The 27,156-nt window shown below is 44.1% G+C and overlaps 1 protein-coding gene across 2 annotated transcripts in view; it reads right to left on the bottom strand.

The window, feature by feature from the left end:
* Positions 1-591: 591 nt before the first annotated feature.
* agbl1 (AGBL carboxypeptidase 1) overlaps positions 592-27,156 on the bottom strand; it is a 746,393-nt gene continuing 719,828 nt past the window's right edge. For both annotated transcript variants that reach the window (XM_078168290.1, XM_078168291.1), the window contains exon 27: positions 592-1,834. In XM_078168290.1, coding sequence (XP_078024416.1) covers positions 1,534-1,834 — 301 coding nt within the window. In that variant the 3' untranslated portion in view covers positions 592-1,533. The remainder of the gene's footprint in view (positions 1,835-27,156) is intronic.

Raw genomic sequence — 27,156 nt, 5'->3', positions numbered from 1 at the left:
CATTTTAACTGCAGGAATTTGACTTGTAACAGAGTAAAAGATTTAAATACTTCTTCTCCTGCTCCAAGCCCTCTGGTCAGGGTGAAAGACTCCACACACACAAGATAGCTGCAATAATAATGTTAAATAATAAGTAATAATAATAATAATATGTTAAAATCCCCAAACAGGAGCTGAGCAGGAACCGAAGGATAAAAAAAAAAGTCACTGGGGAAACTATCTCATGGTGTGCGGATGCCCACATACACACACTCACAGATAGCAAACTTATGTTGGGACAGCAGGCAGGAACAGTCGTTAAGCACTGTGGCAGTATCAAAACCTCATTCAAAGAAGAGAAGAACATGAGCAGTGGTGACTGTGTGCGTAACAGCACGGAACTGACAGTGTGTCACTGGTTGCAAAGCACATTCAATACTGGATGAGTTATTGAAAACTTAACTCACATGTTCACCAATCAGCCAAAACATTAAAACCAGTGACAGGTGAAGTGAATAACTATGATTATTTTGTTCCAGTTCAATGTTCTGCTGGGAAACCTTTGGTTCTGACATTCATGTGGGTACCACCTGACATGTACCACCCACACAAACACTGTTGCAGACCAAGTACCTCCCCTCATGGCAACAGTACTCCCCAGTGGCAGTGGCCTCCATGCAGAAAAAAGCAGCATGCTACACCACAAGAACTGTTTAGAAATGGCCTGTGGAGCATGACAAAAAGCTCAAGGTGTCGAAGTGGCTTCTAAATTTCCCAGGTCCCAATCTGCTCAAGGATTCTTGTGATGTGCTGGTACCGCAGATGTACCCCTAATCCAAGGTAGGGCCTCCTTGGATCAGACTTGGCTCTGATCTATCGAGGGATGGACACAGGACCTCTGGGAGTGTCTTGCCGTGTCTGGCACCAGTGCATTGGTGGCAGATCCATTTAGTCCAGTGGGTTGTGAGGTGGGTTAATGGCACGTTCCACAGATGCGCACTCAGATTGGGATCTGGGGAATTTGGAGGCCAGGTTGACATTTTGAGGTCTTTGTAACATTCTTGGTCTGCAACAGTGTTTGAGTGGGTGGAACATATCAGATGGTATCCACGTGAATGCCAGAACCAAAGGTTTCCCAGCAGAACAATGCATTGGAACAAAATAATCAAAGTTATTCACTTCACCTGTCAGTGGTTTTTATGTTTTGTCTGATCAGTGTATAACGCAGATAGAACTGAATAAAAGCACTAGGTGAAGCTCATGCTGTCGCTGTACATGCTGCCCTTTCTCTAAGGAGAGCTGTGGGCAGGAGGACAGAGCTGTGGTAGCGTGGGCACCAATATCTGCTGGTAGGTCCTCCCCCGCTGTGACATATGCGTCATCATATTTTAAAAACTAAACATAACTCAAGACGGACTTGAGTCAAGTCAGATGACTATGTTTATCCAGATGTTTCTTTGCATTCAGATACACCTATTATGTTTCAAGGAGGAAAATATACAATGCTTAGAGGACCTTTTAGAGGAAAACTGTAGAGAAATATATAAATATTTATTAACTCATCATTTGTCCATTGATGTTCACACCATAACATGTATTTCTTTTCTCATCGAGTGTCTCAATGGAGGCCTGTCTGATCAGGTGGGGAAATGGGCGGCTCTTCATACTTGACTGCTGTGATTTGCGACTGCTAGGCTGATGATTTGCTTCCCTGAGTCTTCCATCATCCTCCTCCTCATCAGAACTGGTCATGTTGCTGTTGACATCTGAATCCAAATCAGTTCCATTAAGTGTTTGACAATCTGTGGAATACTCAATCTCCTCGACACATGGAGGTTCATCGTCTTCAAAACAGCTACGAGAGAAAAGGAGAGTTATGTAATGTTAATCACAATGGGTCTCATTCATGAAAAGTGAGTAAATCTGTGTGTAGATTTGCACATAAAAGCCTACTCTACTAAAAACCTACTCCAGATTCAGGAACGCCGCGGGAAACTCAGATTTGATCGTAAACACGTGTGTATGATCATGAATGCCAATCCATCGTAAAGTGACAGCGCGCTCCCGGTAATCAGCAATTAGCATAAATCCCCGCCCATGAATAGCCAATGAGCACCATATAAGGAGGTGTAGGTGCATCCTGTCGACCTGTCAGTCGCAAACAAAGAAAGAGAGAAAGAAAAAAGAATTTTTCTGAAGCGGAGATCGAATTCATTTTGGGTGAAGTGGACTTAAGAAAAAACATTTTATTTTATTTAGTTAGTAGTGGTGTGACAGGGACAAGCAAAGGCCTGGAGGGAGGTAACAGATGCTGTTAATGTTGTCTCCGTAGTAAAAAGAACCATGTCAGAGGTGAAGCGTAAATGGTTTGATATAAAACTGAAGGCAAAGAAACGCATAAGCACACACAAAAAAAATACAGCAGTTTTGTATGCATCGTCTTCAAATTATTTGAATCTTAATAGCCTAAAGCTGTGTTTTATACAACGTAAATTAAACATTTTTCAAATCAGATTTATTCATTCAAATGATCAAAAAGCCACAAAAAAAAAAAAACGTGTTGTCTCAAATAATTCTTTCAGCTGGCGCGTGCTCCTTCGTGGCTCCACCACCTGCTGCTCCTGTTTTGTTATCATCATTCAGCATGTAGAAAGAACGTGTAATCTAATGAGTCGATTTAAATAGATAATTCACAATCATGAACCTAATCTGGATCTTAAACCTGCTAATTGCCAACTAATTTAACTAACTGTTATATTTTTAATATTTTGTCATGTTTAGATTACGTGTTTCAAAGGCATTTGTGTATTGTGTACATAACAGCGCAATACGAATTAAAATTGTAAAGCAGTATTTATGTGACTTACTAAATTTACACACTTTTTTTTCTGTATGATGCTTGCAGTTTTAAAATTTGAGAGTGAAAATGGTCTTTTGATAATCATATTGAAAATAGATAACCTTTCAGTACAGTTTCAATATCTATATCAGTCACACACATAAAAAAAATACATTTCTCTTTAACTCAACCTTTCCTGTTGCCATTTCAAAATAAAGGCCCTCTGTCAATGTATCTGTGGACAGAATCCCTTCATTTGTTAATGCAAAACTTTTTATTGTGAATATTGTCACAACCGTGTTGTTGATGTTGCAGTGTCTTGTATGGCTCCATAAATGAGGAGTGTATTGGCCTTGTACTGCCCTCTACTCCTTAGCACCTTGCCAGTTAGTTAACTCCTCTCCAACAAACCACACAGACGACATTGTCCAGTTCACTCTTTATGGTGTGATGAAGTAGGGTAAAAGTGAGAAATGAAAATACAGCGGCATTCAGAATAGTATTCAACAGAACGCTAGGTAAAGTTAGCTTAGCTGCTAAGTTAGCTCGCTAATGTGGAACATGGATAAGGTGATGTGCTGATTCATTCACAACTTAAACAGAGTTAACATTACTCTCATTACATTCATAACCATCTCATAAACATATAATTTCATATTCACGTACCAACTTGAGGCGAAAAGAACATAAACAAGGAGATGGGTGAAGGACCTTGCTTTCTGATTTCAGAGTAATGATAGCTTTGAGTCTACAGGATATGACATCACCGAAAGATACTAACAGAAGGCAGTATCGATTCTCGCCAGTAGATGGCATCGAAGGTCTATTGAAACGCTGCTCTACATTTACACAGATTTACAAAATACATGCAACAGAACAGACCTTTAATTGGGAAAATACAGTCCTTACAGCAGCAGGCAGCTCTGCAGCAGCACTGCTGTGTGATCACCACATGTGTGCGAGCCACAGACATTCGCCAGGCACAGTTACACAGTAATGGCGACTGGCCACGTACCATGCCAACGTAAAAGAACATATTTTTTCGGTGTCTGATGCTGGAAGTCACTACCCAAGCGCCAGTATTCGACAATTTCGGAGTGAGACCAGGTTACAGGTTCCCAGTAAACATAGATTGTAAACATAGATAGCCATGACAAAAGTCTGGATGTACTGTAGTCACTGAGAAATTAAAAAAAAAGGAAAACAACAACAATAAAAAGACAGGCCTACCTATGACAGTACTTACACGGCCGACAAACACATGCCCACATGGGCACTATAAGTAACAAGTCAAAAGGTGAAATTTTGTGGTTGATTCAGGGGCAACAGTGTCTGTAATATAGAAATGAGATTTAAATCCAACTCCAAATAATAATAATAATAATAAGCAGGAAAACTATGTCATCTATGGGCAGAATTGGGGACTAATGGAATACAGGTCACTAAGTTAAATATTTGAAAAACAAAATCTGAGTAATTGTGTTCTGTTTCAGTTTACATTGGTGGTATTCTGAATACTGTCTTTAAAATAGATTACTTTAAAAGATTACTTTACATGTTCTGTTTTATTTGCTGAAACACCATGTCCTATGTCATGGCACACATTCTGTGTTCTCCTTAAATTCATTGTTTTTAGCACCACCTCGTGGCAGTTTGAGTTCAGTTCAGACCATGTGACGTAGAGGATAGAAGTCAGCCAGGAAAAGTGCAGTGTGCAAAAAATTTCTCCATGCGGTGAGACAGAGAGCTCCTCTCCCTTTTTTTCTTCTCGTTTGTGCCTTGGAGAGCCTTTGCTTGTAAGTTTCATTACTTTCTCTGTGTTTTATGCAAATGTGCATATATATAATTTAGAATTCATATATTTGAGTTAAAAAACGAACTACTTTGTGATAATTTCATTTAAGGGTAAAAATGCTAGAAGCTAAAAATGTTAAGCTAAGCTAAATGTAGCTTCTTGTCATGTGTACATAAGGAATGACAATTCATTTGTGTTATATCTTTGAGAATTGTTTGTAACCAAATCCTTGTAACTTGTGTTTATTTCATTTTATTATTTTATTATTTTTTTTTTTACAAAAAGAATGGAAAGAAGGGAAAAATTACTCAGTAAAACACCTTAACTCTACTTCTGTGTTGGACTTGCCTGTCCTGTCTGTTAGCTATCTGTCAGTGGTGCATAGACAGCACACGTATCAGGGACAGAATAGTAAAAAAGCAGCCTCACAGCGGGCATAACAGTTCAAGGAAAGCAAGCTTCTCCTCAAGCATTCCTCACACATCATCAGCAATACATGATGGAGGAAAAAACGCTTAAGAGTGAAGATGCAACGGAGCAAAGCCAAGAATTGGAGACGAGATCCATAGCCTCCATTTCAACACGTAGATCACGGAGCTCATCAGCTAGCACTGCCGCTGCCAAGGCACGTGCCAAACTGGAGGCAGCCTAAGCCAAGGCTGAATTCATCAAGAAGGAGTCTGAAGTTATGATTGAAAAGGCTAAACTGAAAGTGACAGAGGCTCGTATGGATGCAACTCTTGCAACTATAAAGCATGAAAGTGAGGTAGCCGCAGCCATCACTGAGACAAAGGTGTTGGAGGCAGCAGCAGAAAGTGAGCGTGGGGAGAAGAACTCAGATGTAGGTGAGGTCTCTGAACACATTCGTGACTACATCCAGTGCCAGTCCCAGCTGGGATCGAAAACTCTTGTAGGGGTTGAGCCATATCAACCAGCTGTAGAACCCATCATCCATGTACTCAGACCTGAAACACCATTGCAGCAGCGTCGTTCTACAGCTCGAAATGTTACTGCTCCTAGTGGAAAGCTTGAGGATGATAAAACACAGCAACCTCAGTAGTCAACATCGGCAGTTCATCACAACTCCCCAGCACCGCCATTCACTTCCTCACCTATCACAGCACAGCCACCGCTCAAAAGAGACACCAACATGGGTGATGTTGCGATGTACTGATGATGTGAGCTTATCCGTCTCCTGTCACAGATTAACGTTACTGCCCTGCTCTGTCCGACATTCTCTGGCTGTCTGCTGGCTGCTGTTCTCCCTCTGTTTCAGCGGACCCGCGTCGTGCCATGCTTCCGCTCACCTCTCCATCCAGCTGTGACAGCTGCGCCTGCCTGGTCCGGAAGATCCAGGAGTTGGAAGGAAGGATTTCCACTCCCTACAAGATCCAGGAAGCCAAGAAGCTCATGGACACCATCATTTTCGGACCAGCCCAAACCAATACAAACAGTACCCTGCAGCCTGACACTACTGTCCCCCACAATGCCACCCCGACCCCGCCCACCTCTCCTTCAGAACCTGTCACCGCTCACTGTCCTGCAACTGCTGCTCCCTCTCCCCTCACTGTTTCTGAGGCCTTCTGGCTACGGCTTGGGGCTAAACCTAAGGTCCTGGTCAGCTCCACTCTATCCCATCCCACCATGATAACTGGACCCAGGTCAGTGCCTGCAACAGGAAAGGCAGGAAAGGCAAAAAAGGGAGGTTGTCACCCCATGCACCTCCTCACTACAATATCCACCTGGAGAACAAATATGATATCCTCAGCCAACAGGACTTTCCTCTTCTGACTGCAGCCTCCCAGCTCACACCTCCATCCCCCCAGTCATCCGAAGGATCTTCCTGCTCTCCGCCACCTCCGTCCCCCCCCACATACTGTCCCAAAGCACTCCTGCACCAGGCCCCGCCTCTCCATAGGCCTACCATGTTTCACCCCAGCGCCCCGCTCAGCCCCTATCGTCCCTGCCCCACCTACTCGCCCCCTGGAGAAGTCACCCTCATCAACCTCATCACCCTCCCCAGCCTCACTTGTCACATCTCCCCGCCCTCTCTTTCCTCCGACTTTAATAGTCGGTGTTATCAAACACATTTGCTTTTTTAATGCTGTTACATGCTGCTACAATCCCTGCCAACCTCCATCTGGAGAATTATAATCCATGTGGGCACAAATGACACATCCCTGCATCAGTACGAGATCACCAAGACCCACATCAACCGACTTTTTAACTTCCTAACTAGCTGTGGAAAGTCTGTTTTCATCAGCGGCCCAATCCCGATGGTTGGCTGTGGATCAGAGTCATTTAGTAGAATCCTCTGCCTCTACACCTGGCTTCAGTCTGCCTGTAGGGCACAGGGAGTAACCTTCATTGGCAATTACAACCTGTTCTGGAACCGCTTCTCATTTTTCAAACCCGACGACATCCATCCCAACAAGCTAGGAAGCCTCCTAGTGGCTAACCCGCAGCACACTGTGCAATCCCACCCACGCGACTGACTACTCACTCCCCCCCCCGCCCCCAGACCTCCCTCTCCATCCCCGTAGTGACACCACAGACCACGGCTCCACATGAGAGCTCCCTCTGCTGGCCAACGATCCCCTCAACGGCTGACCTCCCCACGAAAAATATAAATAACATTGGGGCTGTTGTTGGGACTATTGATAGTGCCCTCTGCTGTCCATCTCCAATACAAGTTAAAGTGTATAAAATTGAAACTGTTATCTCCAACAGAGATGTCATTAAAGCAAAGAAAGCTTTGAGGAGACAGTCTTTCTTGGTCAGAATCCCTCTTAAAGGGCCAGTGTGTAATATTTGGCATGGTTTATTGTCAATCTGAATCTGAATCTGAATATTTTACCCATTAATATGTTTATACGTGTATGATCGCTATAAAATAAAATTCGTTTGGTTTTCATAGCCTTATAATTATGCTTTTATATATATATATATATATATATAGCAAGGGTCTTGCTTTAGAGAGGTCGTCATCTTGCGCCGCCATGTATGTAAGGCAGCCCGAGCAGACAATCCAGCCAGCCAGAGAATGCGTTTCGCGTGTATAAATAAACCAACGAAGACAGCGGAAGGAAGGAAGAAGGAGGAGGAAACAGCAGAGAGTGTTAGTAGTACGTAGATAGAGAGTAGTGAAAAGTTTTTTTAGTTATAAAGTTTGCGAATGGACCACACTTACCACGCAACAGGAGAGAATGAACCCGAACCGTCATCTGCGAGGAAAAGAAGACGCAACTTCACTCCTTGTGATGCACTCTCTGCGGCGCTTTTCCTCCTGATGATATATTTCCCCAACGATGGTAGCAGTAGCACCGAATCCCATTCTGTGCATTCAGCCTCTCTTCTCGCCCACTCAGCATCAAACACATGGAGTTCCTCATCTGTATGCTCCAGCTCAAACAGGTATGGCTCTGGGTCTGTGTCCGCTACAAGAAACTCTTCAAAATCATGTTCAAAGTTGTGCATTGCAGCTACTATAGTCCGGAGATATTGCTAGGCTAAATAAACAGCTGAGCTCTGTTTACCGGCTACGCTGTCAGTCAGTGTGCGGGCTGGAGATTGGTGAAGCAGAGAGGGAAGGGGGGTCCCCACTCGGTTTGGTAAACGAGTATGTGTGTAAAGTTATGAAGTGTGTCTGTTACGCTAGAAGAGTCAGAGTTTGGGACGGAGTGGAGTGTTACCGGAGTTTTTGGAGTGCTCAAATAAACAGGCCTTTTTCCCAAACGCTCCTCTGGTCTCCTGCTCGTGAGGGATTCATTACAATATAGTAACATGGCTTAGATTTCTAAATAAACATTCACCTCATCGCTAGATAGACCTACTCCTGAAAAAGTCGTGCGCAAGGTTTTTTGTCCCTACGAGGCCACCGTCATTTACCCAATGGGAGGGGTGAGCGAGTGAGCCCTGCAATCTAGAATTTGACCACTGATGTCACTGTTTTCAACCCATTTTACACACTGGCCTTTTAAATGTCACGATATGGCAGGTCCTAGCCACAGTAAGAACCTAAATTTAGCTCTGCTAAATGTCAGGGCTCTTACAAATAAGATCTTTTCTATCAACGATCTCATTTGTGATGAAAAACTAGATTTTATGTTCCTGACTGAAACTTGGCTCAACGCCTATGGTGTTGCACTCCTCGCTGAAGCCTCATCTCCAAGTTATAGCTTTATCCACACCTCTCGTGAGGGAAAGAGAGATAGTGGACTGGCAGCTATTTTTTCAAATGACTTTAAATGTAGTCGCAGACACCTTGGCAGTTTCTCAACCTTTGAATATCAGGCCATCCTACTAGAAAGTCATCTCCCAGTGTTACTGATCACTATTTACCGGCCTCCTAAGTACGCAGCCTCTTTTTCATGTGAAATATCAGAATTAATGTCACTTTGCCTTACAGATTATGACAGAATTCTAATATCTGGTGACTTCAACCTGCGTATTGATAACACCTCAGACACTAAAGCTAGAGAATTCCTTAATCTTCTACCTTCCTTTGACTTCATGCAACATGCCTGGGAGCCAACCCACACTGGTGGCCACATCTTAGATTTAGTGATCGCCAAAGGCTTGGATATTAACGTCAACAAGGTTGTGGATACTAGGTTGTCTGATCACTTCTGCTTACTATTTACCATGTCCACCCCAGGTTTAATAAGTAGTCATACAAAGGACATTACAAAGAGATGTATTTTTACTCCATCCACAGCCACCGATTTCCCCCTTTTTCTGCATAGTTTACCTCATCTAACAGACTACTCCTTCGTCCACGACAAAGTTAACCACTTCAACCTCAAACTACAGTCAGCCCTTGACATAGTAGGTCCTCTAAAAATCAAGAAGTCACAGAGACTATCAATACCCTGGAAGAATGAGCAAATACAACTTCTCAAGAGAGAGTGTTGTAGGGCTGAGTGAATGTGGAGAAAAAGCAAGCTTACTATTCATGGTGACATCCTAAACAATTCTATACTTGTATGTAACAAATCATTACATCATGCAATACACGCATATTTCTCTGGCATCATAAACTAAAACAGGCATAACCCCAAAGTTTTGTTCCCACCAGTTGACCGCCTTATAAATCCTTCCCAGTATACTGAGCAGCTATGTTTGGCATCAGATTCAAAGTGCAAAGAGTTTGCAACTTTCTTTGACCTGGAGCTCGCATGTACGGAGCCTGGGTTTGGTTGAAGGTGGCAGTGCTGTTTGGGCTGAGAAAGCCATGTGTAAGTAAGGTAAAGGAGGTTATTGGGTTGGTGTGGAGAGCAGTGAGACCTGGCATTAGGGGAGTGTCTCTGGGATGCCAGAGATCACTGTCTGCCCTCCTGGAGATGTCGTGGGACCAACTAGACAAAACACCGGTGAAAGGAGGTTCCCACCTGATGACCCCAAAGACATGTTAGTTATCACTGCTCACTGGTCTGTATAGTTAAGCCTTGCCATAATAGCTTATCATAGGGCTTAGGAGGTTATTCACTGAGTGCTGATTCTTTTCTAGAGCACAAACTTCTTGTGTTTATTTGAATTGACTGTAAACTACTCAGTATTTGGGCTGTTATCTTGAATAGTGCTGTTAATCTCAGCAGTCATTCCTCTGTTAATCCTCCTCCAAGTATTCTAACCTCTTTCCACAAAATTAGTAAAGGAGAACTCCGTAAAACTATATTACAGATGAGGACAACTACCTGCTCCTTGGATGCTATCCCTACTGCTTTTTTCAAGGGGGTCTTAGACTATCTGCTTGAAGATGTATTGATTATTGTAAACAGTTCCCTGGAATCTGGCATTTTTCCCGACTCTCTAAAAATGGCTATAGTCAAACCATTAATAAAGAAGAACGACCTTGATCCTTCAATCCTCAGTAATTACAGGCCAATCTCTAATCTACCTTTTTTGGGTAAAAAGGTTCTTAAAAAGTAATATATAAACAGCTGGATGCCTTCTTAAATGAGAATAAGATCCATGACAAATTTCAATCTGGTTTTAAGGACATAGCACTGAGACTGCACTTGTTAAAGTGGTCAATGATCTCAGGGTAAGCCGTGACAATAAAAATACCTCCATTCTTATGCTTCTCGATATGTCAGCTGCTTTCGACACGGTTGATCACAACATTATTCTTTACCGGCTTGAAAGCTGGATTGGTAGAAGAAGTTATCAGATAAAACTTTCTGATTATGCCTCAACAAAACGTCCGATCTTCTCTGGTGTTCTGCAGGGCTCCATCCTTGGGCCTCTGCTATTCAGTTTGTATATGCTGCCGCTTGGAAAAATAATTGGTGACTATGGAGTCAATTTCCATTTTCATGCTGACGACACTCAGCTTTACCTGTCTGTGGCGCCAGATGATCCAAAGGCGCTCGATCCCTTAATAGAGTGTCTGTCTACCATTAGACTGTGGATGAGCAAAAGTTTTCTTATATTAAATGAAGACAAGACAGAAATCCTCATAGTCGACACTAGCACAGAGAGGCAAATGATTTCAAGTAGACTTGGTAGTCTGGTCATGCAAAATAAGGCTAAGGTGAAAAATCTAGGTGTCATTATCGACTCTGAGCTGGACTGAGCTGAAAGTCATATCAACAGTGTTACTAAGGCAACCTATTTTCACCTCAGAAACATTGCTAGGGTTAGGCCTTCTCTATCCATGGATGACGTTAAAAAACTGATGCATGCATTTGTGTCCTCTCGCCTTGATTATTGTAATGCACTCTTTACTGGTCTCCCGAAGAAAAGTATCAACAAGCTCCAACTTGTACAAAATGCGGCAGCCAGAGTTTTAACAAAAACCAGGATGAGAGATCATATTACCCCAGTCCTAGCATCTCTCCATCGGCTGCCTGTAGCTTTTAGGATTGATTTTAAAATTCTCTTGCTGGTTTTTAAAACACTACATGGCCTCGCCCCCTCCTATCTCTCCGACTACTTATCTGAATACCAGGCATGGGGAGTAACGGATTACATGTAATGGCGTTACGTAATTAGGATACAAAAAAAAGGTAACTGTAATCCGTTAAAGCACAGAAAAAAATATGTAATTAGATTACCGGTATATTTGATAAAAACGTTGATTACTTAGAAGGATTAAAAATCAAATGGGATGCAGCAGATTTTTTATACAGTCTGTGCAGCAGATACATCACAACATCACAACAAAACAACACGTGAAACGACCACCAGCGGAAGGACGAAAAGCGCAAATGACTGTTAAACGTATGGTCACTGCTGGGGAGAAAAATGCCTTCACTCCATGGAAACTCCGGCATCATTTTGCCTTTAAATCAGAAAAGGGTAACAACATCACAGTACAGTGCAAGGCTGTCAAAATACTGTCAACATCCAGGGACTCGACGTCCAACTTAAAGAAACATCTACAGGTAAGATGACAAAGTGCTAACCCTGAAATACGCAGAAATCCAATAAGTTAAAGTTACAGTTTGTTAGCTTGCCAACCTATCAATAACCTGTCGTGCTACTACTGTACTATATAACTACTACTGTAAAACATTTTGGGACTGTAACTTAGGCGCTGATGCTGACTTGTGTCGTGCCAAAAAGTGATAATGTTAGGTAATGTTAGTAACAAGACATGCTTTCCGGCCACCAGATGGCGCTATTTTCACCATCTTAATTGAGGCTGTCAGACCATAAACTTTATTATTTTATCCACTTTGCTTCAGCCGATCACCACCAAACTTTTAGTTTTGAGTTATTTTGCAGACAAACAAACAAACAAACAGACAGAAAAACAGACAAACAAACAAACCAATGCCGGCGAAAACATAACCTCCTTGGCGGAGGTAATAATTGTTACTATTATTGTTGATGTGTAGGTAACTTTTAGGTAACTCTGAAGCATGTTAATATCTGACACACCTCTTTTAGGTGGTAATTTTTTTTTCATCTAATAATAAGTATAACAATAATAGTAATAATAATAATAATAATAATAATAATTATTATTATTATTATTATTATTGCTATTATTATTATTATTATTGTTATTACAGTTATTGTCATTATAACCTGTGATCTAATTCACAATTACAGCTGAATAGTTCATAATAAATAAATTAATTGATTGTTAATTTTGCACTGTGTATTTTCCAGAGGAAACATCAAAGTCACTTACATCTGACAAATGAAGCCACTGGCCGGTTCGAGATGAGTGAGCAGCCTGAGCCCAGTATACCTGAACATGGACAAGGACAAGAGGCCCTGCATCCTCCCATCAAACAAATGAAACTTGACCTTGGATGCAGCACATCCCAGAGTATAGTCAGTAGACTATACTCAGTAGTAGATATTTAGGGACCTCGGCCGAAGGACGAAGTCCCTCTTCTTTTTGCTGTGTTTATTATTATTAGGGACCTCGGCCGAAGGACGAAGTCCCTATTGTTTTTGCTGTGTTTATTAGGGACCTCAGCCGAAGACTGAAGTCCCTCTTGTTCCTGGTACGTTTATTATTATTATTATTATTATTATTATTAGGGACCTCGGCCAAAGGACGAAGTCCCTCTTGTTCCTGGTACGTTTATTATTATCGTCATCGTTATCGTCGTCGTCGTCGTCGTCGTCGTCATCGTCGCCCTCCGCTTATCCGGGTACGGGTCACGGGGGCAGCAGCCTCAGCAAAGAAGCCCAGATAGTCCTCTCCCCAGCCACTTCCATCAGCTCTTCCGCGGGAACCCCGAAGCGTTCCCAGGCCAGCCGGGTGATGTAGTCCCTCCAGTGTGTTCTGGGGTGGCCCCGAGGTCTCCTCCCGGTTGGACACGCCCGAAACACTTCCCAAGGGAGGCGTCCGGAAGGCATCCTTACCAGATGCCCGAACCACCTCAACTGGCTCCTCTCGATGTGGAGGAGCAGCGGCTCTACTCCAAGTCCCTCCCGGATGTCTGAGCTCCTCACCCTATCCCTAAGGCTGAGCCCAGCCACCCTGCGGAGGAAACTCATTTCGGCCGCTTGTACTCGCAATCTCATTCTTTCTGTCACTACCCAGAGCTCGTGACCATAGGTGAGGGTTGGAACGTAGATCGACCGGTAAATCGAGGCTAAGCTCCCTCTTCACCATAACGGACCGGTTAAGCACCTGCAATGCTGATGCCGCCCCAATCCGCCTGTCAATCTCCCGCTCCATCCTACCCTCACTCGTAAACAAGATAGATCCCGAGATACTTAAACTCCTCCACCTGAGGAAGGACCTCCCCCCCACCTGGAGTGGGCAATCCACCCTTTTCCGGCTGAGGACCATTGCCTCAGACTTGGAGGTGCTGATTCTCATCCCAGCCGCTTCACACTCGGCTGCGAACCGTCCCAGTGAGAGCTGGAGGTCACTGTTCGATGGAGCTAGGAGGACCACGTCATCCGCAAAAAGCAGGAACGAGATCCTCCCATCACCGAACCTGACACCCTCCACCACTCGGCTGCGCCTAGAAATTCTGTCCATAAAAGTTATGAACAGAACCAGTGACAAAGGGCAGCCCTGGCGGAGTCCAACCCTCACCGGGAACAGGTCCGACTTACTGCCAGCCATGCGAACCAGACTCATGCTCCTTCGGTACAGGGACTGGATGGCCCTTAGCACCCCCCACAGGATGCCCCTGGGGACACGGTCATAAGCCTTCTCCAAATCCACAAAACACATGTGGACTGGTTGGGCAAACTCCCATGCCCCCTCCAGCACCCTGGCGAGGGTAAAGAGCTGGTCCACGGTTCCGCGTCTGGGACGAAAATCACATTGCTCCTCCTCAATCTGAGGTTCAACTATCGACCGGACCCTCTTCTCCAGCACCCTGGAGTAGACCTTACCGGGTAGGCTGAGGAGTGTGATCCCCTGTAGTTGGAACACACTCTCTGGTCCCCTTTCTTGAAAATGGGGACCACCACCCCGGTCTGCCACTCCAGAGGCACTGCCCCTGATGTCCACGCAATGTTGCAGAGGCGTGTCAGCCAGGACAGCCCTACAACCCTCTAGAGCCTTGAGATATCCAGGGCGAATCTCATCCACCCCCGGGGCTCCGCTGCCGCGTAGTTCCTTCACTAACTCGACGACTTCTGCCCCCGAAATTGGACGACCTGCCCCCGAGACCCCCGGCTCTGTTTCCTCACTGGAATACGTGTTGGTGGGACTGAGGAGCTCCTCAAAGTATTCCTTCCACCGCCCAACAATGTCCCCAGTTGATGTCAGCAGCTCCCCACCCCCACTGTAAACAGTGTGAGCAAGTTGCCGCCTTCCCCCCGAGGTGCCGGACGGTTTGCCAGAACCTCTTTGGAGCCGATCGATAGTCTTCCTCCATGGCCTCACCGAACTCCTCCCATGCCCGAGTTTTTGCCTCCACGACTGCCACCGCTGCGCTCCCCTTGGCCCGCCGGTACCCGTCAGCTGCTTCCAGAGACCCACAGACCATGCCCAACCATGCCCTGTAGGCCTCCTTCTGCAGCCTGACGGCTCCCCTCACCTCTGGTGTCCACCAGTGGGTTTGGGGATTACCGCCGCGACTGGCCCCAGCGGCCTTGTGGCCGCAGCTCGCAACCACCGCCTTGACAATGGCAGAGCGGAACAAGGCCCATTCGGACTCAATGTCCCCCTCTGCCCTCGGGACGCGGTCGAAGCTCTCCGGGAGGTGGGAGTTGAAGATCATCTGGACAGGTTCTTCCGCCAGGCATTCCCAGCAGACCCTCACTGTTCGTTTGGGCCTGCCAGGTCTGCGCAGCATCTTCCCCCACCATCTGATCCAACTCACCACCAGGTGGTGATCAGTTGACAGCTCTGCTCCTCTCTTCACCCAAGTGTCCAGAACATATGGCCGCAGGTCAAATGATACGACTACAAAGTCGATCATTGACCTGCGACCTAGGCTGTCCTGGTGCCATGTGCACCGATGGACATCCTTATGTTTGAACATGGTGTTAGTTATGGCCAAACTGCGACCCGCACAGAAGTCCAATAACTGAACTCGGGTTCAGATCGGGCAGGCCGTTCCTCCCAATCACGCCCCTCCAGGGCCCGCTGTCATTGCCCACGTGAGCATTGAAGTCCCCCAGCAGAACAATGGAGTCCCCGGTCGGGGCACTGTCCAGCACCCATCCCAGGGACTCCAAAAAGGGCGGGTACTCTGAATTGTTGTTCGGCGCATAAGCACAGACAACAGTCAGGACCCGTTCCCCGACCTGAAGGCGCAGGGAAGCAACCCTTTTGTCTACCGGGGTAAACCCCAACGTACAGGCAGAGAGTCTGGGGGCTATCAGAAAGCCCACCCCGGCCCTCCGCCTCTCACCCAGAGCTACTCCAGCGAAGGAGAGAGTCCAACCCCTCTCAAGGACTAGGGTTCCAGAGCCGGAACTATGTGTCGAGATGAGGCCGACTATATCTAGCCGGTAGCGCTCAACCTCTTCCACAAGCTCCAGCTCCTTCCCCGCCAGAGAGGTGACATTCCATGTCCCAGGAGCCAACTTCTGTAACCGAGGATCGGACCGCCAAGGCCCCCGCCTTGGTCTGCTGCCCAATCCACATTGCACCGAACCCTTCTGGATCCCTCTGCAGGTGGTGGGCCTGTAGGGGGACGAGCCCATGTAGCCAGTTCGGGCTGGGCCCGGCCGGACCCCATGGGCGAAGGCCTGACCACCAGGCGCTCGCCCTTCGCCCAGAATCAATCTGCCATGGGAAATCCTACCAGGGGCAAAATGCCCCCGACAGCATAGCTCCTAGGGTCATTAGGGCACTCAAACTCCTCCACCACGATAAGGTGACGGTTCTCGGAGGAGCCATTATTATTATTATTGTTATTATTAGGGACCTCGGCCGAAGGACGAAGTCTCTCTTGTTTTTGGTGCGTTTATTATTATTATTAGGGACCTCGGCCGAAGGACGAAGTCCCTCTTGTTCCTGGTACGTTTATTATTATTATTATTATTATTATTATTGTTATTATTATTATTAGGGACCTCGGCCGAAGGACGAAGTCCCTCTTGTTCCTGGTACGTTTATTAGGGACCTCGGCCGAAGGACGGAGAAGGGTGAAGGACAGAGATGGACGCTGGGATGTGCGAGACTTTCCCTGTCCCACACCAATCGTGGCCTACAACCAGAGTATGGGTGGGGTTGATCTGTCAGATCACCTCATACAGTATTACTCCACCCACAGAAAAACTGGTCACTGTTACAGGACCATGTTGCTGCACTTCTTGAACATTGCAACAACAAATGCCTTCATCTTGCACCGTGAGATGAGCAATGCCAAGCAGGTGCAGCCCATGACACATAAAGATTTCATGGTGGAGCTGGTGAGTCAGCTTTGTGGCATGGACAAGGAAGGTGTTCCTCAGAGCAGGAGAGCTGATTATGTTCCTGTGCCCATTGTCACAGCCACAGATGCAAGCCAAAAAGCCACAAAAGGCAGACAGAGGTGCAAACATTGCCTCCAGGTGGACAACAGGAGGAGTGACACACCCTGGAAGTGTCAGGCCTGTGATGTGCCCCTCTGTGTTGTGGTGGACAGGAACTGCTTTTCAGAGTGGCACAAATAAGTTGTGTGGCATCTGATTGTTTTGTAAATAGTTGTAAATAGTTGTTCAAAAAATGCCTGAGGCGTTGCCTGCATTTTCATGTAAATAGTTATATATAACTTTGTTGGTTGCTAAATTTGTTCATAAGTTTTTGAGTTCACAATTTATATTTCCATTCTAAGTTACAAAAATGGTTCGTTAGACATGTTTGTGGTTTTCACAGTCAAAAATCAAACTTTTTTCTACTCGGATTTTATGTTTTATGTGTGATTTTAGGTCCAGGGTGTTAATACAGTATGTCAAAATGCAAAAATAATTGTAAAGTCATACAGGTGAGGTTGTGCTGAAAAGAATGATACCAAACAAGGCAAGGTAAACAGTTTTTTAAGGTGAAATTTAAAGGTAAAATGAAAAGTAGTCAAAAACGGCCAATTATCCCCTAGACCTAATGTACTTACATCACAATGTGTTACACAACAAAGCAGGAGTACTGTCACCACAGACCTTTGTTTTTTACAGTACATGGGGAACATTTCAATTCTTCACAGTATGACAGACACCATTTTGCTGTTAACATTATATAATTACTTAATATTTATGAATGGATATTTTGGACAAGACATTTTGTTTCCATAGCTGACATATCACAGGTACATTTTAGTTAATACATTGGTTGAAAATCAAATACATATTCAGGGTTCAACATTAACGGTTGCTCGAATGCCCGGGGCAAGGAAAAATAGCTGGCAAGCCAGCATACACTGTGCAGACATGCCTGATCGGGCAAGCAGCACCGAATCGGATTTTGTTTTTGTTTTTTTCTAATCGCAGGGCAGGAATTATACCACGGCCAAACGGCCAGTGCCGTAATACCTCTCCTACCCATACGGCCAGTGTAGCATGTCCTGTTTTTTTTTTTTAACATTAACATGACAATCAGCAAGGCTACTGCTACAAGTTAATGTACTGACACTCCTCAGATAGACACACACACACACACACACACACACACACACATACCGGACAGCCTCTCAGTCCTTAGCCGCTAAATTAGCTCATGTACAACACAGGCACCACACAGAAACTTTTACAAAGGGTCATAATGTGCTTCTAGTGACTGTCAAATTGCCAGCGAAAGTTGTTTACACTGACTGCTCTCATGGGACAAAGGTCCTCTGTGACGAAGACGGTTTACTCTGCTCTGCCGCCAGGAACAAACTGGGAGGCAAAGATCCTCTCTGGGAAAGAGGGTTCACTTTGCTGCAGTGTTCACCAAAACGTTTTTTTTTTCTTTTTTTTTCTTTTAATAAATTGAACACACATTAAAGAACATACAAGATCCTTTAGAGAATTAATACATGTAATACAATACAATAAGCATTGTCAAATTAAATGAAGGAATATGATTTTTTTAAAAGTCAAAATATTGGGGATTTATGTAAAAATATACATAGAGACATATCAATAATTATATAATTAAAGATATGTAGGCTTTGTTAGGTGAATACTCCTGTCATTGACCCTGGCAAAAGAACTGGAGTTGGTCACCGGACGCTGCTCTGCGGCTGCCCACTGCTCGTAGTGTATACAGTAGGATGGGTCAAATGCAGAGGTCAAATGTATGTAATGTGCTGAGAAAGGACAATAAAGAATCTTCTTCTAATAATAATTTCTTAATAACTAGAAGATAACAAAAGAATAAAGAGATTTCAAAGACTTAAAAAATAAGGGACATGAATCAAAACAACAAGAGAGATATATCCCCAGTCATGCACACCCAGTTTTAATAAACTCAGTACTGTTTTTCAACATATATTGTTTTGTCTTCATTCAATGTAGTTAGCACATATTGTTATTGCGCCATTGGTTTTGGCCTTGGTGCCCCACATTTTGGCCGTGATGCCCCAATAAATTTGTATTTATCAAAGGCCAAAGTGGCCTTGCCCTAAAAATGACTTAATTCCAGGCCTGTAATCGTGTATTTCCTCTCCTGTTTCTGTTCTCGGAGGGGCCAGTTGCAGTGTGCTGCTTTTTTATGTGCTGCTGCTTCCATTGGCGAAGTCCACATACTTCATCCAAACTGCTTCAGAATTTCTGTACATGATAAGAGCCTCGCCCTCAATGCCTCTATATGCTCGTAGGCAATCTTGCTCATGCCGCCCCCTTGTGGAAACAGGAAATGCCCTATTAAACATTGACATTGTCCGATTTGCTCTAAACTTCACGTGTGATGAGGGTCAGCCCCTGGACACACCTGCACACATTTAGACTCCCAGTGCCCCTGGTGGATGAACAACACATTGCGTTTTTTTCACTCCTGCCAGGTTTTTTCTCCCTTCTCGCTAAGCACTAAAGCCCCCATGTGCCTCAGGCCTCTGCGGTTGCATGGGGGAGCGAGGGCCCATTCATCGCTGCTTGCAGCTTTAATTATTAGGGCCCGAGCAACAACGAAGTCATCCGAGGACCCTATTGAAATCGCGCTGTTTATTATTATTAGGGCGTGAGCGACAACGAAATCGTCCGTAGGACCCTATTGTAATCGCGCTGTTTATTATTATTAGGGCCTGAGCGACGACGAAGTCGTCTGTGAGGACCCTATTGTAATGGGGCTGTTTGTTATTATTATTGTTACCATTATTATTATTATTCCGACATTTCGTGTCCCAATTTCGCCCCTTTCCCAAATTTCAAAATGCTTTCCACATTCGTCCGGCCGGATCCGAAATTCTATATTTTTGGGCGGTTGCACATGGTTGACGCGAAATGCCGAAATAGCGCCCCCTACAAATTTTCAAAAACCCCTCCCCTTGGGGTTAGTTTGTCGTAGGCAAACGAAATTTGGTACGCACATGTATCATACCGAGACTCACAAAAAAGTCTCTTGACATCATGGTAAAATCCCAACAGGAAGTCGGCCATTTTGTTTTGAATTTTTTCGTTATGGCGATTTCCACAACTTAAATTTGAACGAACTCCTCCTAGGGATTTTGTCTGATCAACTTCAAATTGGCTGCAGATCATTCTGAGAACATGCTGATCAAAAGTTATTAAACGCTTTTCTCTATGTCAAGGGGCGTGGCCGCTAGGGCGTGACAAATTTTGGCGACTTTTCATTTTCTTGCCATCAAATTTCGAACGGCTCTCCCGCCCACATACTTGATCTCAGCAGCTTCAAACTTGCTGGACATGATGATGGCTCTGCCCCGAACGCCCCAATATGTTAATATCCCACCTTACTCATAGCGCCCCCCGGTGGTAACAGGAAGTGACCAGTTTTTACTTTAACATGTACTAAGGCCACAAACTTGACCACATCAACTTCATTCCACTTCTAATGCATGCAGAACAAGTTGGTGAAGCTACCTAATGAACGCTGTGAAGCTACGTCTAATGGTGTCCATGTGGTGGCCTGGTGACTATCGATCCCTCGCCACTGGCTTTTTGATGGCTTCAACGACCTCATATCCTCATGAAAATTGATACACAGGTTAAAAAATGGTGAGCTCTTACATCTGATAGGGGCGTCACCCATGGGGGGGGGGGGGACAAAATGCTTCTATAGCGCACCCTTGTAATTTTCAAAAAACCCTCCCCATAGGGGATTTTGATTTTGACTTGTCATTTTGGCATGATTTCCACATGTTGTATTTTAACGAACTAGTCCTAGGGATTTCATGCAATCGACTTAAAATTTTTTACACATCAGCCAGAGACCATGCTGATCAAAAGTTGTGCTCTGCATGTCTGTAGGTCAAAGGGCGTGGCTGCTATGGCCCTGCCATTTTTGATCCATCGCCATGCATATTCAAGCAGCTCTCTCTCCCACATAATTCATCCAAACTGCTTCAAAATTTCTGTACATGATAAGAGCCTCGCCCTCAACGCCTCCATATGCTCGTAGACAATGTTGCTCATGGTGCCCCCTTGTGGAAACAGGAAATGCCATCTTTTACATTGACAAACACCAACCTCAAGCTCCTGACCTGATCAACTACATTTTGTGGCCACATGACAATCAAGTGGATGAATGTCCACAGTGACACACGTGGCCTGTCATGTTGCAGGCTGCCGCAACGGCAGTGGCGACTTTTCATCCTTCGCCACCGAACATCAACATCATGCATTGTCTGATTTGCTTGAAATTTCACGTGTGATGAGGGTCCACCCCTGAACGCACCTGGCCACATCTGGTTACGCTCGTAGCGTCACCTGGTGGATGAACGAAACATTGCGTTTTTTCGCTCCTGCCAGGTTTTTTGTCCCTTCTCGCTTCATGCGACAGCTCCCATGTGCCTTAGGCCCCAATGGTTGCATGGGGGAGCGAAGGCCCGATCACAGCTGCTTGCAGCTTTAATTAGGGCCCGAGCAGGAGACCTGCGAGGTCCCTATTGTTTTTCTCCCGATTATTTATATATATATATATATATATATATATATATATACAGTACAGGCCAAAAGTTTGGACACACCTTCTCATTCAATGCGTTTTCTTTATTTTCATGACTATTTACATTGTAGATTCTCACTGAAGGCATCAAAACTATGAATGAACACATGTGGAGTTATGTACTTAACAAAAAAAGGTGAAATAACTGAAAACATGTTTTATATTCTAGTTTCTTCAAAATAGCCACCCTTTGCTCTGATTACTGCTTTGCACACTCTTGGCATTCTCTCCATGAGCTTCAAGAGGTAGTCACCTGAAATGGTTTCCACTTTACAGGTGTGCCTTATCAGGGTTAATTAGTGGAATTTCTTGCTTTATCAATGGGGTTGGGACCATCAGTTGTGCTGTGTAGAAGTCAGGTTAATACACAGCCGACAGCCCTATTGGACAACTGTTAAAATTCATATTATGGCAAGAACCAATCAGCTAACTAAAGAAAAACCAGTGGCCATCATTATTTTAAGAAATGAAGGTCAGTCAGTCCGGAAAATTGCAAAAACTTTAAATGTGTCCCCAAGTGGAGTCGCAAAAACCATCAAGCGCTACAACGAAACTGGCACACATGAGGACCGACCCAGGAAAGGAAGACCAAGAGTCACCTCTGCTTCTGAGGATAAGGTCATCCGAGTCACCAGCCTCAGAAATCGCAAGTTAACAGCAGCTCAGATCAGAGACCAGATGAATGCCACACAGAGTTCTAGCAGCAGACCCATCTCTAGAACAACTGTTAAGAGGAGACTGCGTGAATCAGGCCTTCATGGTCAAATAGCTGCTAGGAAACCACTGCTAAGGAGAGGCAACAAGCAGAAGAGATTTGTTTGGGCCAAGAAACACAAGGAATGGACATTAGACCAGTGGAAATCTGTGCTTTGGTCTGATGAGTCCAAATTTGAGATCTTTGGTTCCAACCGCCGTGTCTTTGTGAGATGCAGAAAAGGTGAACGGATGGATTCCACATGCCTGGTTCCCACTGTGAAGCATGGAGGAGGAGGTGTGATGGTGTGGGGGTGTTTTGCTGGTGACACTGTTGGGGATTTATTCAAAATTGAAGGCACACTGAACCAGCATGGCTACCACAGCATCCTGCAGCGACATGCCATCCCATCCGGTTTGCGTTTAGTTGGACGATCATTTATTTTTCAACAGGACAATGACCCCAAACACACCTCCAGGCTGTGTAAGGGCTATTTGACCAAGAAGGAGAGTGATGGAGTGCTGCGGCAGACGACCTGGCCTCCACAGTCACCGGACCTGAACCCAATCGAGATGGTTTGGGGTGAGCTGGACCGCAGAGTGAAGGCAAAGGGGCCAACAAGTGCTGAACACCTCTGGGAACTCCTTCAAGACTGTTGGAAAACCATTTCAGGTGACTACCTCTTGAAGCTCATCGAGAGAATGCCAAGAGTGTGCAAAGCAGTAATCAGAGCAAAGGGTGGCTATTTTGAAGAAACTAGAATATAAAACATGTTTTCAGTTATTTCACCTTTTTTGTTAAGTACATAACTCCACATGTGTTCATTCATAGTTTTGATGCCTTCAGTGAGAATCTACAATGTAAATAGTCATGAAAATAAAGAAAACGCATTGAATGAGAAGGTGTGTCCAAACTTTTGGCCTGTACTGTATATATTTATATTATATATGTATATACATATATATATATTTTTTTTTTCTTCCGCCCATATGATCACATTTTTCACTGCCTGAACAAACCCCAAAACTCAGCAAACTTGAAATGTAAGTCACACCTGGCAAAAAATTTTATAATCTATTGTCTTCCTGAATTTCCACCACTAGGTGGCGCTATTATTAAGGAAAGTGCGTTTTGGCTCATAACTCCCATATACTTTGTCGCACATTCAAAAACCTTATATCCATGCGTTCAGTGAATTGTGCTGAAACTTGTGGTATAGGCCACGCCCATTTCCGCTTACTGTTTTGTTTTTCGCTAATTCGCAAAATGTCGCAAACCTACTTTTTCGAACTCTCCCAGGCAATTTCACTGATTGGCATGAAACTTTGCACACAGCATCTGTGGACCCTCCCGACGAAAAGTTCTTAAAAGAATTTCGATATTCCAAACAGTACTCAAGTTATTAAATAGCAACTTCCTGCAGATTTTGTTCTAAACAGGAAGTGCTGCATATCTCCACATTGGTGTATCTGAATGACATGAAACTCAGGTTAACACTTCCCCATGAGCCCCTGAGGCTCTGTGCAAAATTTCAGGTGATGACCACAAGGTGGCACTCTTTAAATTTAAGTATTTTATATCTCAAAATCGGTTGGGCGGATTAACACGAAACTTGGCACAATTATTGTCAATGCCCTCCTGAGGATATCTGACGAAGGACTTACCTATCCGCCACTAGGTGGCACTCTGGTGGCCGTCTAATTTAATATTTGGCACTGTGCAAACACCATAACACTCATGGAAATAAAATTGATAGGGGTGGTATAGACTGGCCCCTGTAACTCACACACCAAAAATGACCAGCAGGTGGCGCTATTTTCAATGCAAAAGCGTTTTTGGCTAATAACTCCCACATAAAATGTTGCACATTGTTAAACCTTCTATTTACGTGTTCTCTGAATTTCGCTGAATTGTGGGGTGTAAGCCACGCCCACTTTCGCAGTAACTTTCCATTCGCTAAATCGCGACAAATGAAAAACATACTTTTTTGATCTCCTCCTAGGCGATTTGACCGATTTGCACCAAACTTTGCATGTAGCATCTTTCAAACCTCCTGACAAAAAGTTATTAAAAAAATTTTGATCATCCAAAAAACGCCCAAAATATAAAACAACAAATTCCTGCACATTGTTTTCAAAACAGACAGTCTTTCATATCTTGACCAAATATAGTCCGATTACCACAACAGTTTTGCTAATTGTGTTCCATGGCCTGATGAGGGTTTCTGCAAAATTCGGTGCAAATCGGCCAATAGGTGGCGTTCTGGTGGCAGTCTAATTAGTGTGAATAGAAATAAATTGGAAAATCTTCAAATCCTCTTCACAACTCATCAACTTTCAACCTCTTCTTGTCCCTCATACTTTAAGCTAGAGACACCATGTCAACTTTTAAAGAGTCAGAAGACCTTAAACTATTGGGCATGTATTCAGCTTCTACTTTTTGGAAAAATACATACGTGGGTTGGGTGCCTACCTGTATACTGGAAATGTAAGTAAGAGATAATGTTTATTTTTTAATTTATTACAGCTGACAAGACATCTAGGTGCACGTCCCCCAACGGCAGCATGCCCCGATGCGCGTGGACTGCGAGGGCCCGTTCATCGCTGCTTGCAGCTTTAATTATTATTCTTATTCCGACATTTCGTCAACTTCAACTTCAACTTTCAATTTTATTGTCCCCAAAGGGAAATTTGCTTTGTAGGTAGGTAAAAACAAACACATAAAAACATAAAGAGCACATTCACACAAGTTTTGACACGACACTGAAGGGTAAGTACACAAATACCCTGGGGGGCGACTGAGAGTAGAGTGTAGAGTGCATCATAACTGTTCATTTTTAAAAATTTAAATTAAGTTGGGTAATGGCTTGTGTTATGAAGGATTTTTTCAATCTGTTTGATTTAGCCTTTGGCAATCTGAATCTCTTGCCAGAGGGTAGGAGTTCAAACTTGGCATGGAGAGGATGATCAGGACACTGTATGATGTCCTGAGCCTTAGATTTTACCCTCCTGCTAAATATTGTAGGCAGATCAGGTAATGCAACACCAATGATTTTGCTGGCAACTTTAACGATGTGTTCCAGCCTCTTTTTATCTCCTAGTGAGAGGCTGCCAAACCAGGAGATGATGGCAAAGGTCAGGACAGATTCAACTATTGAATAATAAAACATTGACATCAATTTGCTGCACACTCCAAACTGGTTCAGCATCCGGAGGAAGTGCAGTCGCTGTTGTGATTTTTTGTACACAATGTCCATGTTTTCATTAAAGGACAGCTTATTGTCAATGACCACACCAAGGTACTTAAAGGTTGTGACTCGCTCCACAGTCTCCCCCTTAATTACTGTTAAGAGTGGTGGGTTCGAGTTCCTTCTGAAATCTATGCACATGTCCTTGGTCTTTGTCACATTTAAGTTTAAAAAAGAATCATCACACCAATGAATAAAATCATCCACCACTGGTCCAGGAGCTTTGTCCTCCCCCTGTAACAGACTCACTATGACTGTGTCATCAGCAAACTTAAGTACATGTCTATCTGGATGTCAGCTTCTACAGTCCTCAGTGTACAGGATATATAAAATAGGTGAGAGGACACAGCCCTGCGGAGAACCAGTGGAGGAGAGAAGGACATCAGACAGAGCACTGTTCACTCTAGCACGTTGTGATCTGTCTGTTAAGAAATCTAAAATCCATCCAACAATACTGGGGCACAAATTAAAATTTGATAATAATTTGGAGGCTAAAATATGGGGCTGAATTGTATTAAAAGCAGAAGTAAAATCTAAGAACAGTAAATGTGTATGGGTGGCTGGGCCTTCAAGGTGTTTAAAAACAAAGTTAAGAAGGGTTAAAACCGCATCATCCACCCCTTTTTTACTCCTATATGCAAATTGTAGGGGGTCTAAAATGTCCTCCACAGCGTCCACCAGCTCTCTTTTAATAATCTTTTCAAAGACCTTCATAACCAGTGAGGTCAGGGCTATAGGTCTGTAATTGATGGACTTTGGGGATTTAACTTTGGCCACAGGCACAACTATCGACCTTTTCCACAGTTCAGGGACCGTCTGCTGCTCTAAGGAGCTCTTGAATATGTGGTGGAAAATAAAAGACAGTTGATCTGAAGAGTGTCTGAGGAGGTGACCTGAGATATTGTCAGGGCCTGGGCTTTTGTTAGTTTTGGTTTTGCTAAATAAAATCCTAACATCTTCAGCATTAAAGTCAAAATTAAAATCAAGCAGTGTAGTAGAGGAAGTTCCAGACCTTATCTGATCTACTCTTCCTCCAAAATCATCCATGTCAAACCTAAGGTAAAAATGATTAAAATTATCAGCTAGCTCCTTGTCTGAATTAAAACCATCCAATCTAACCTTACTATTCTTCAGCTTTTTAGTGTCTGTCATGGTTGACATGCCATTCCAGACACTTTTTAGATCCTTACTGTTGAATTTTTGTTCAATTTTGTCTTTATAATTGAGTTTAGCTTTTTTAATTTCTGCTCTGACCAGCCTTTTTGCCTCTCTGTTCTCCTCAGCATTGCCCTTTTTAAACAAATCGTGTTTCCTCCTCATTATTTCTTTTAAGAACTTATTTATCCATGGCTTATTGTTTGGGTAGATTTTAGCCTGCCATGTAGGAATACAGGTCTCTTCACAGAAAGCTGTATAACTACACACAGTAGAGGTTAATTCATGTATGCCCATACCACTTGAAGAACTCTGGGATCCATCTGGCTGAATAAACACAGACCAATCAGTACAGTCCAGGCACCCCTGCAAGCACTGAATAGCATTTGGAGACCACACCTTCACAGTTTTAAATTGGGCAGCCTCCCTTTTCAACACTGTCTTATAGACAGGCTCCAGCAGTATGGTGTTGTGATCTGAGGAT

The sequence above is a fragment of the Epinephelus lanceolatus genome, chromosome 5 (genome assembly GCF_041903045.1).
Source record: "Epinephelus lanceolatus isolate andai-2023 chromosome 5, ASM4190304v1, whole genome shotgun sequence".
NCBI lineage: Eukaryota > Metazoa > Chordata > Actinopteri > Perciformes > Serranidae > Epinephelus > Epinephelus lanceolatus.
The sequence above is the reverse complement of the archived record's forward strand: the minus strand, read 5'-3'. Positions and strand labels throughout refer to the sequence as shown.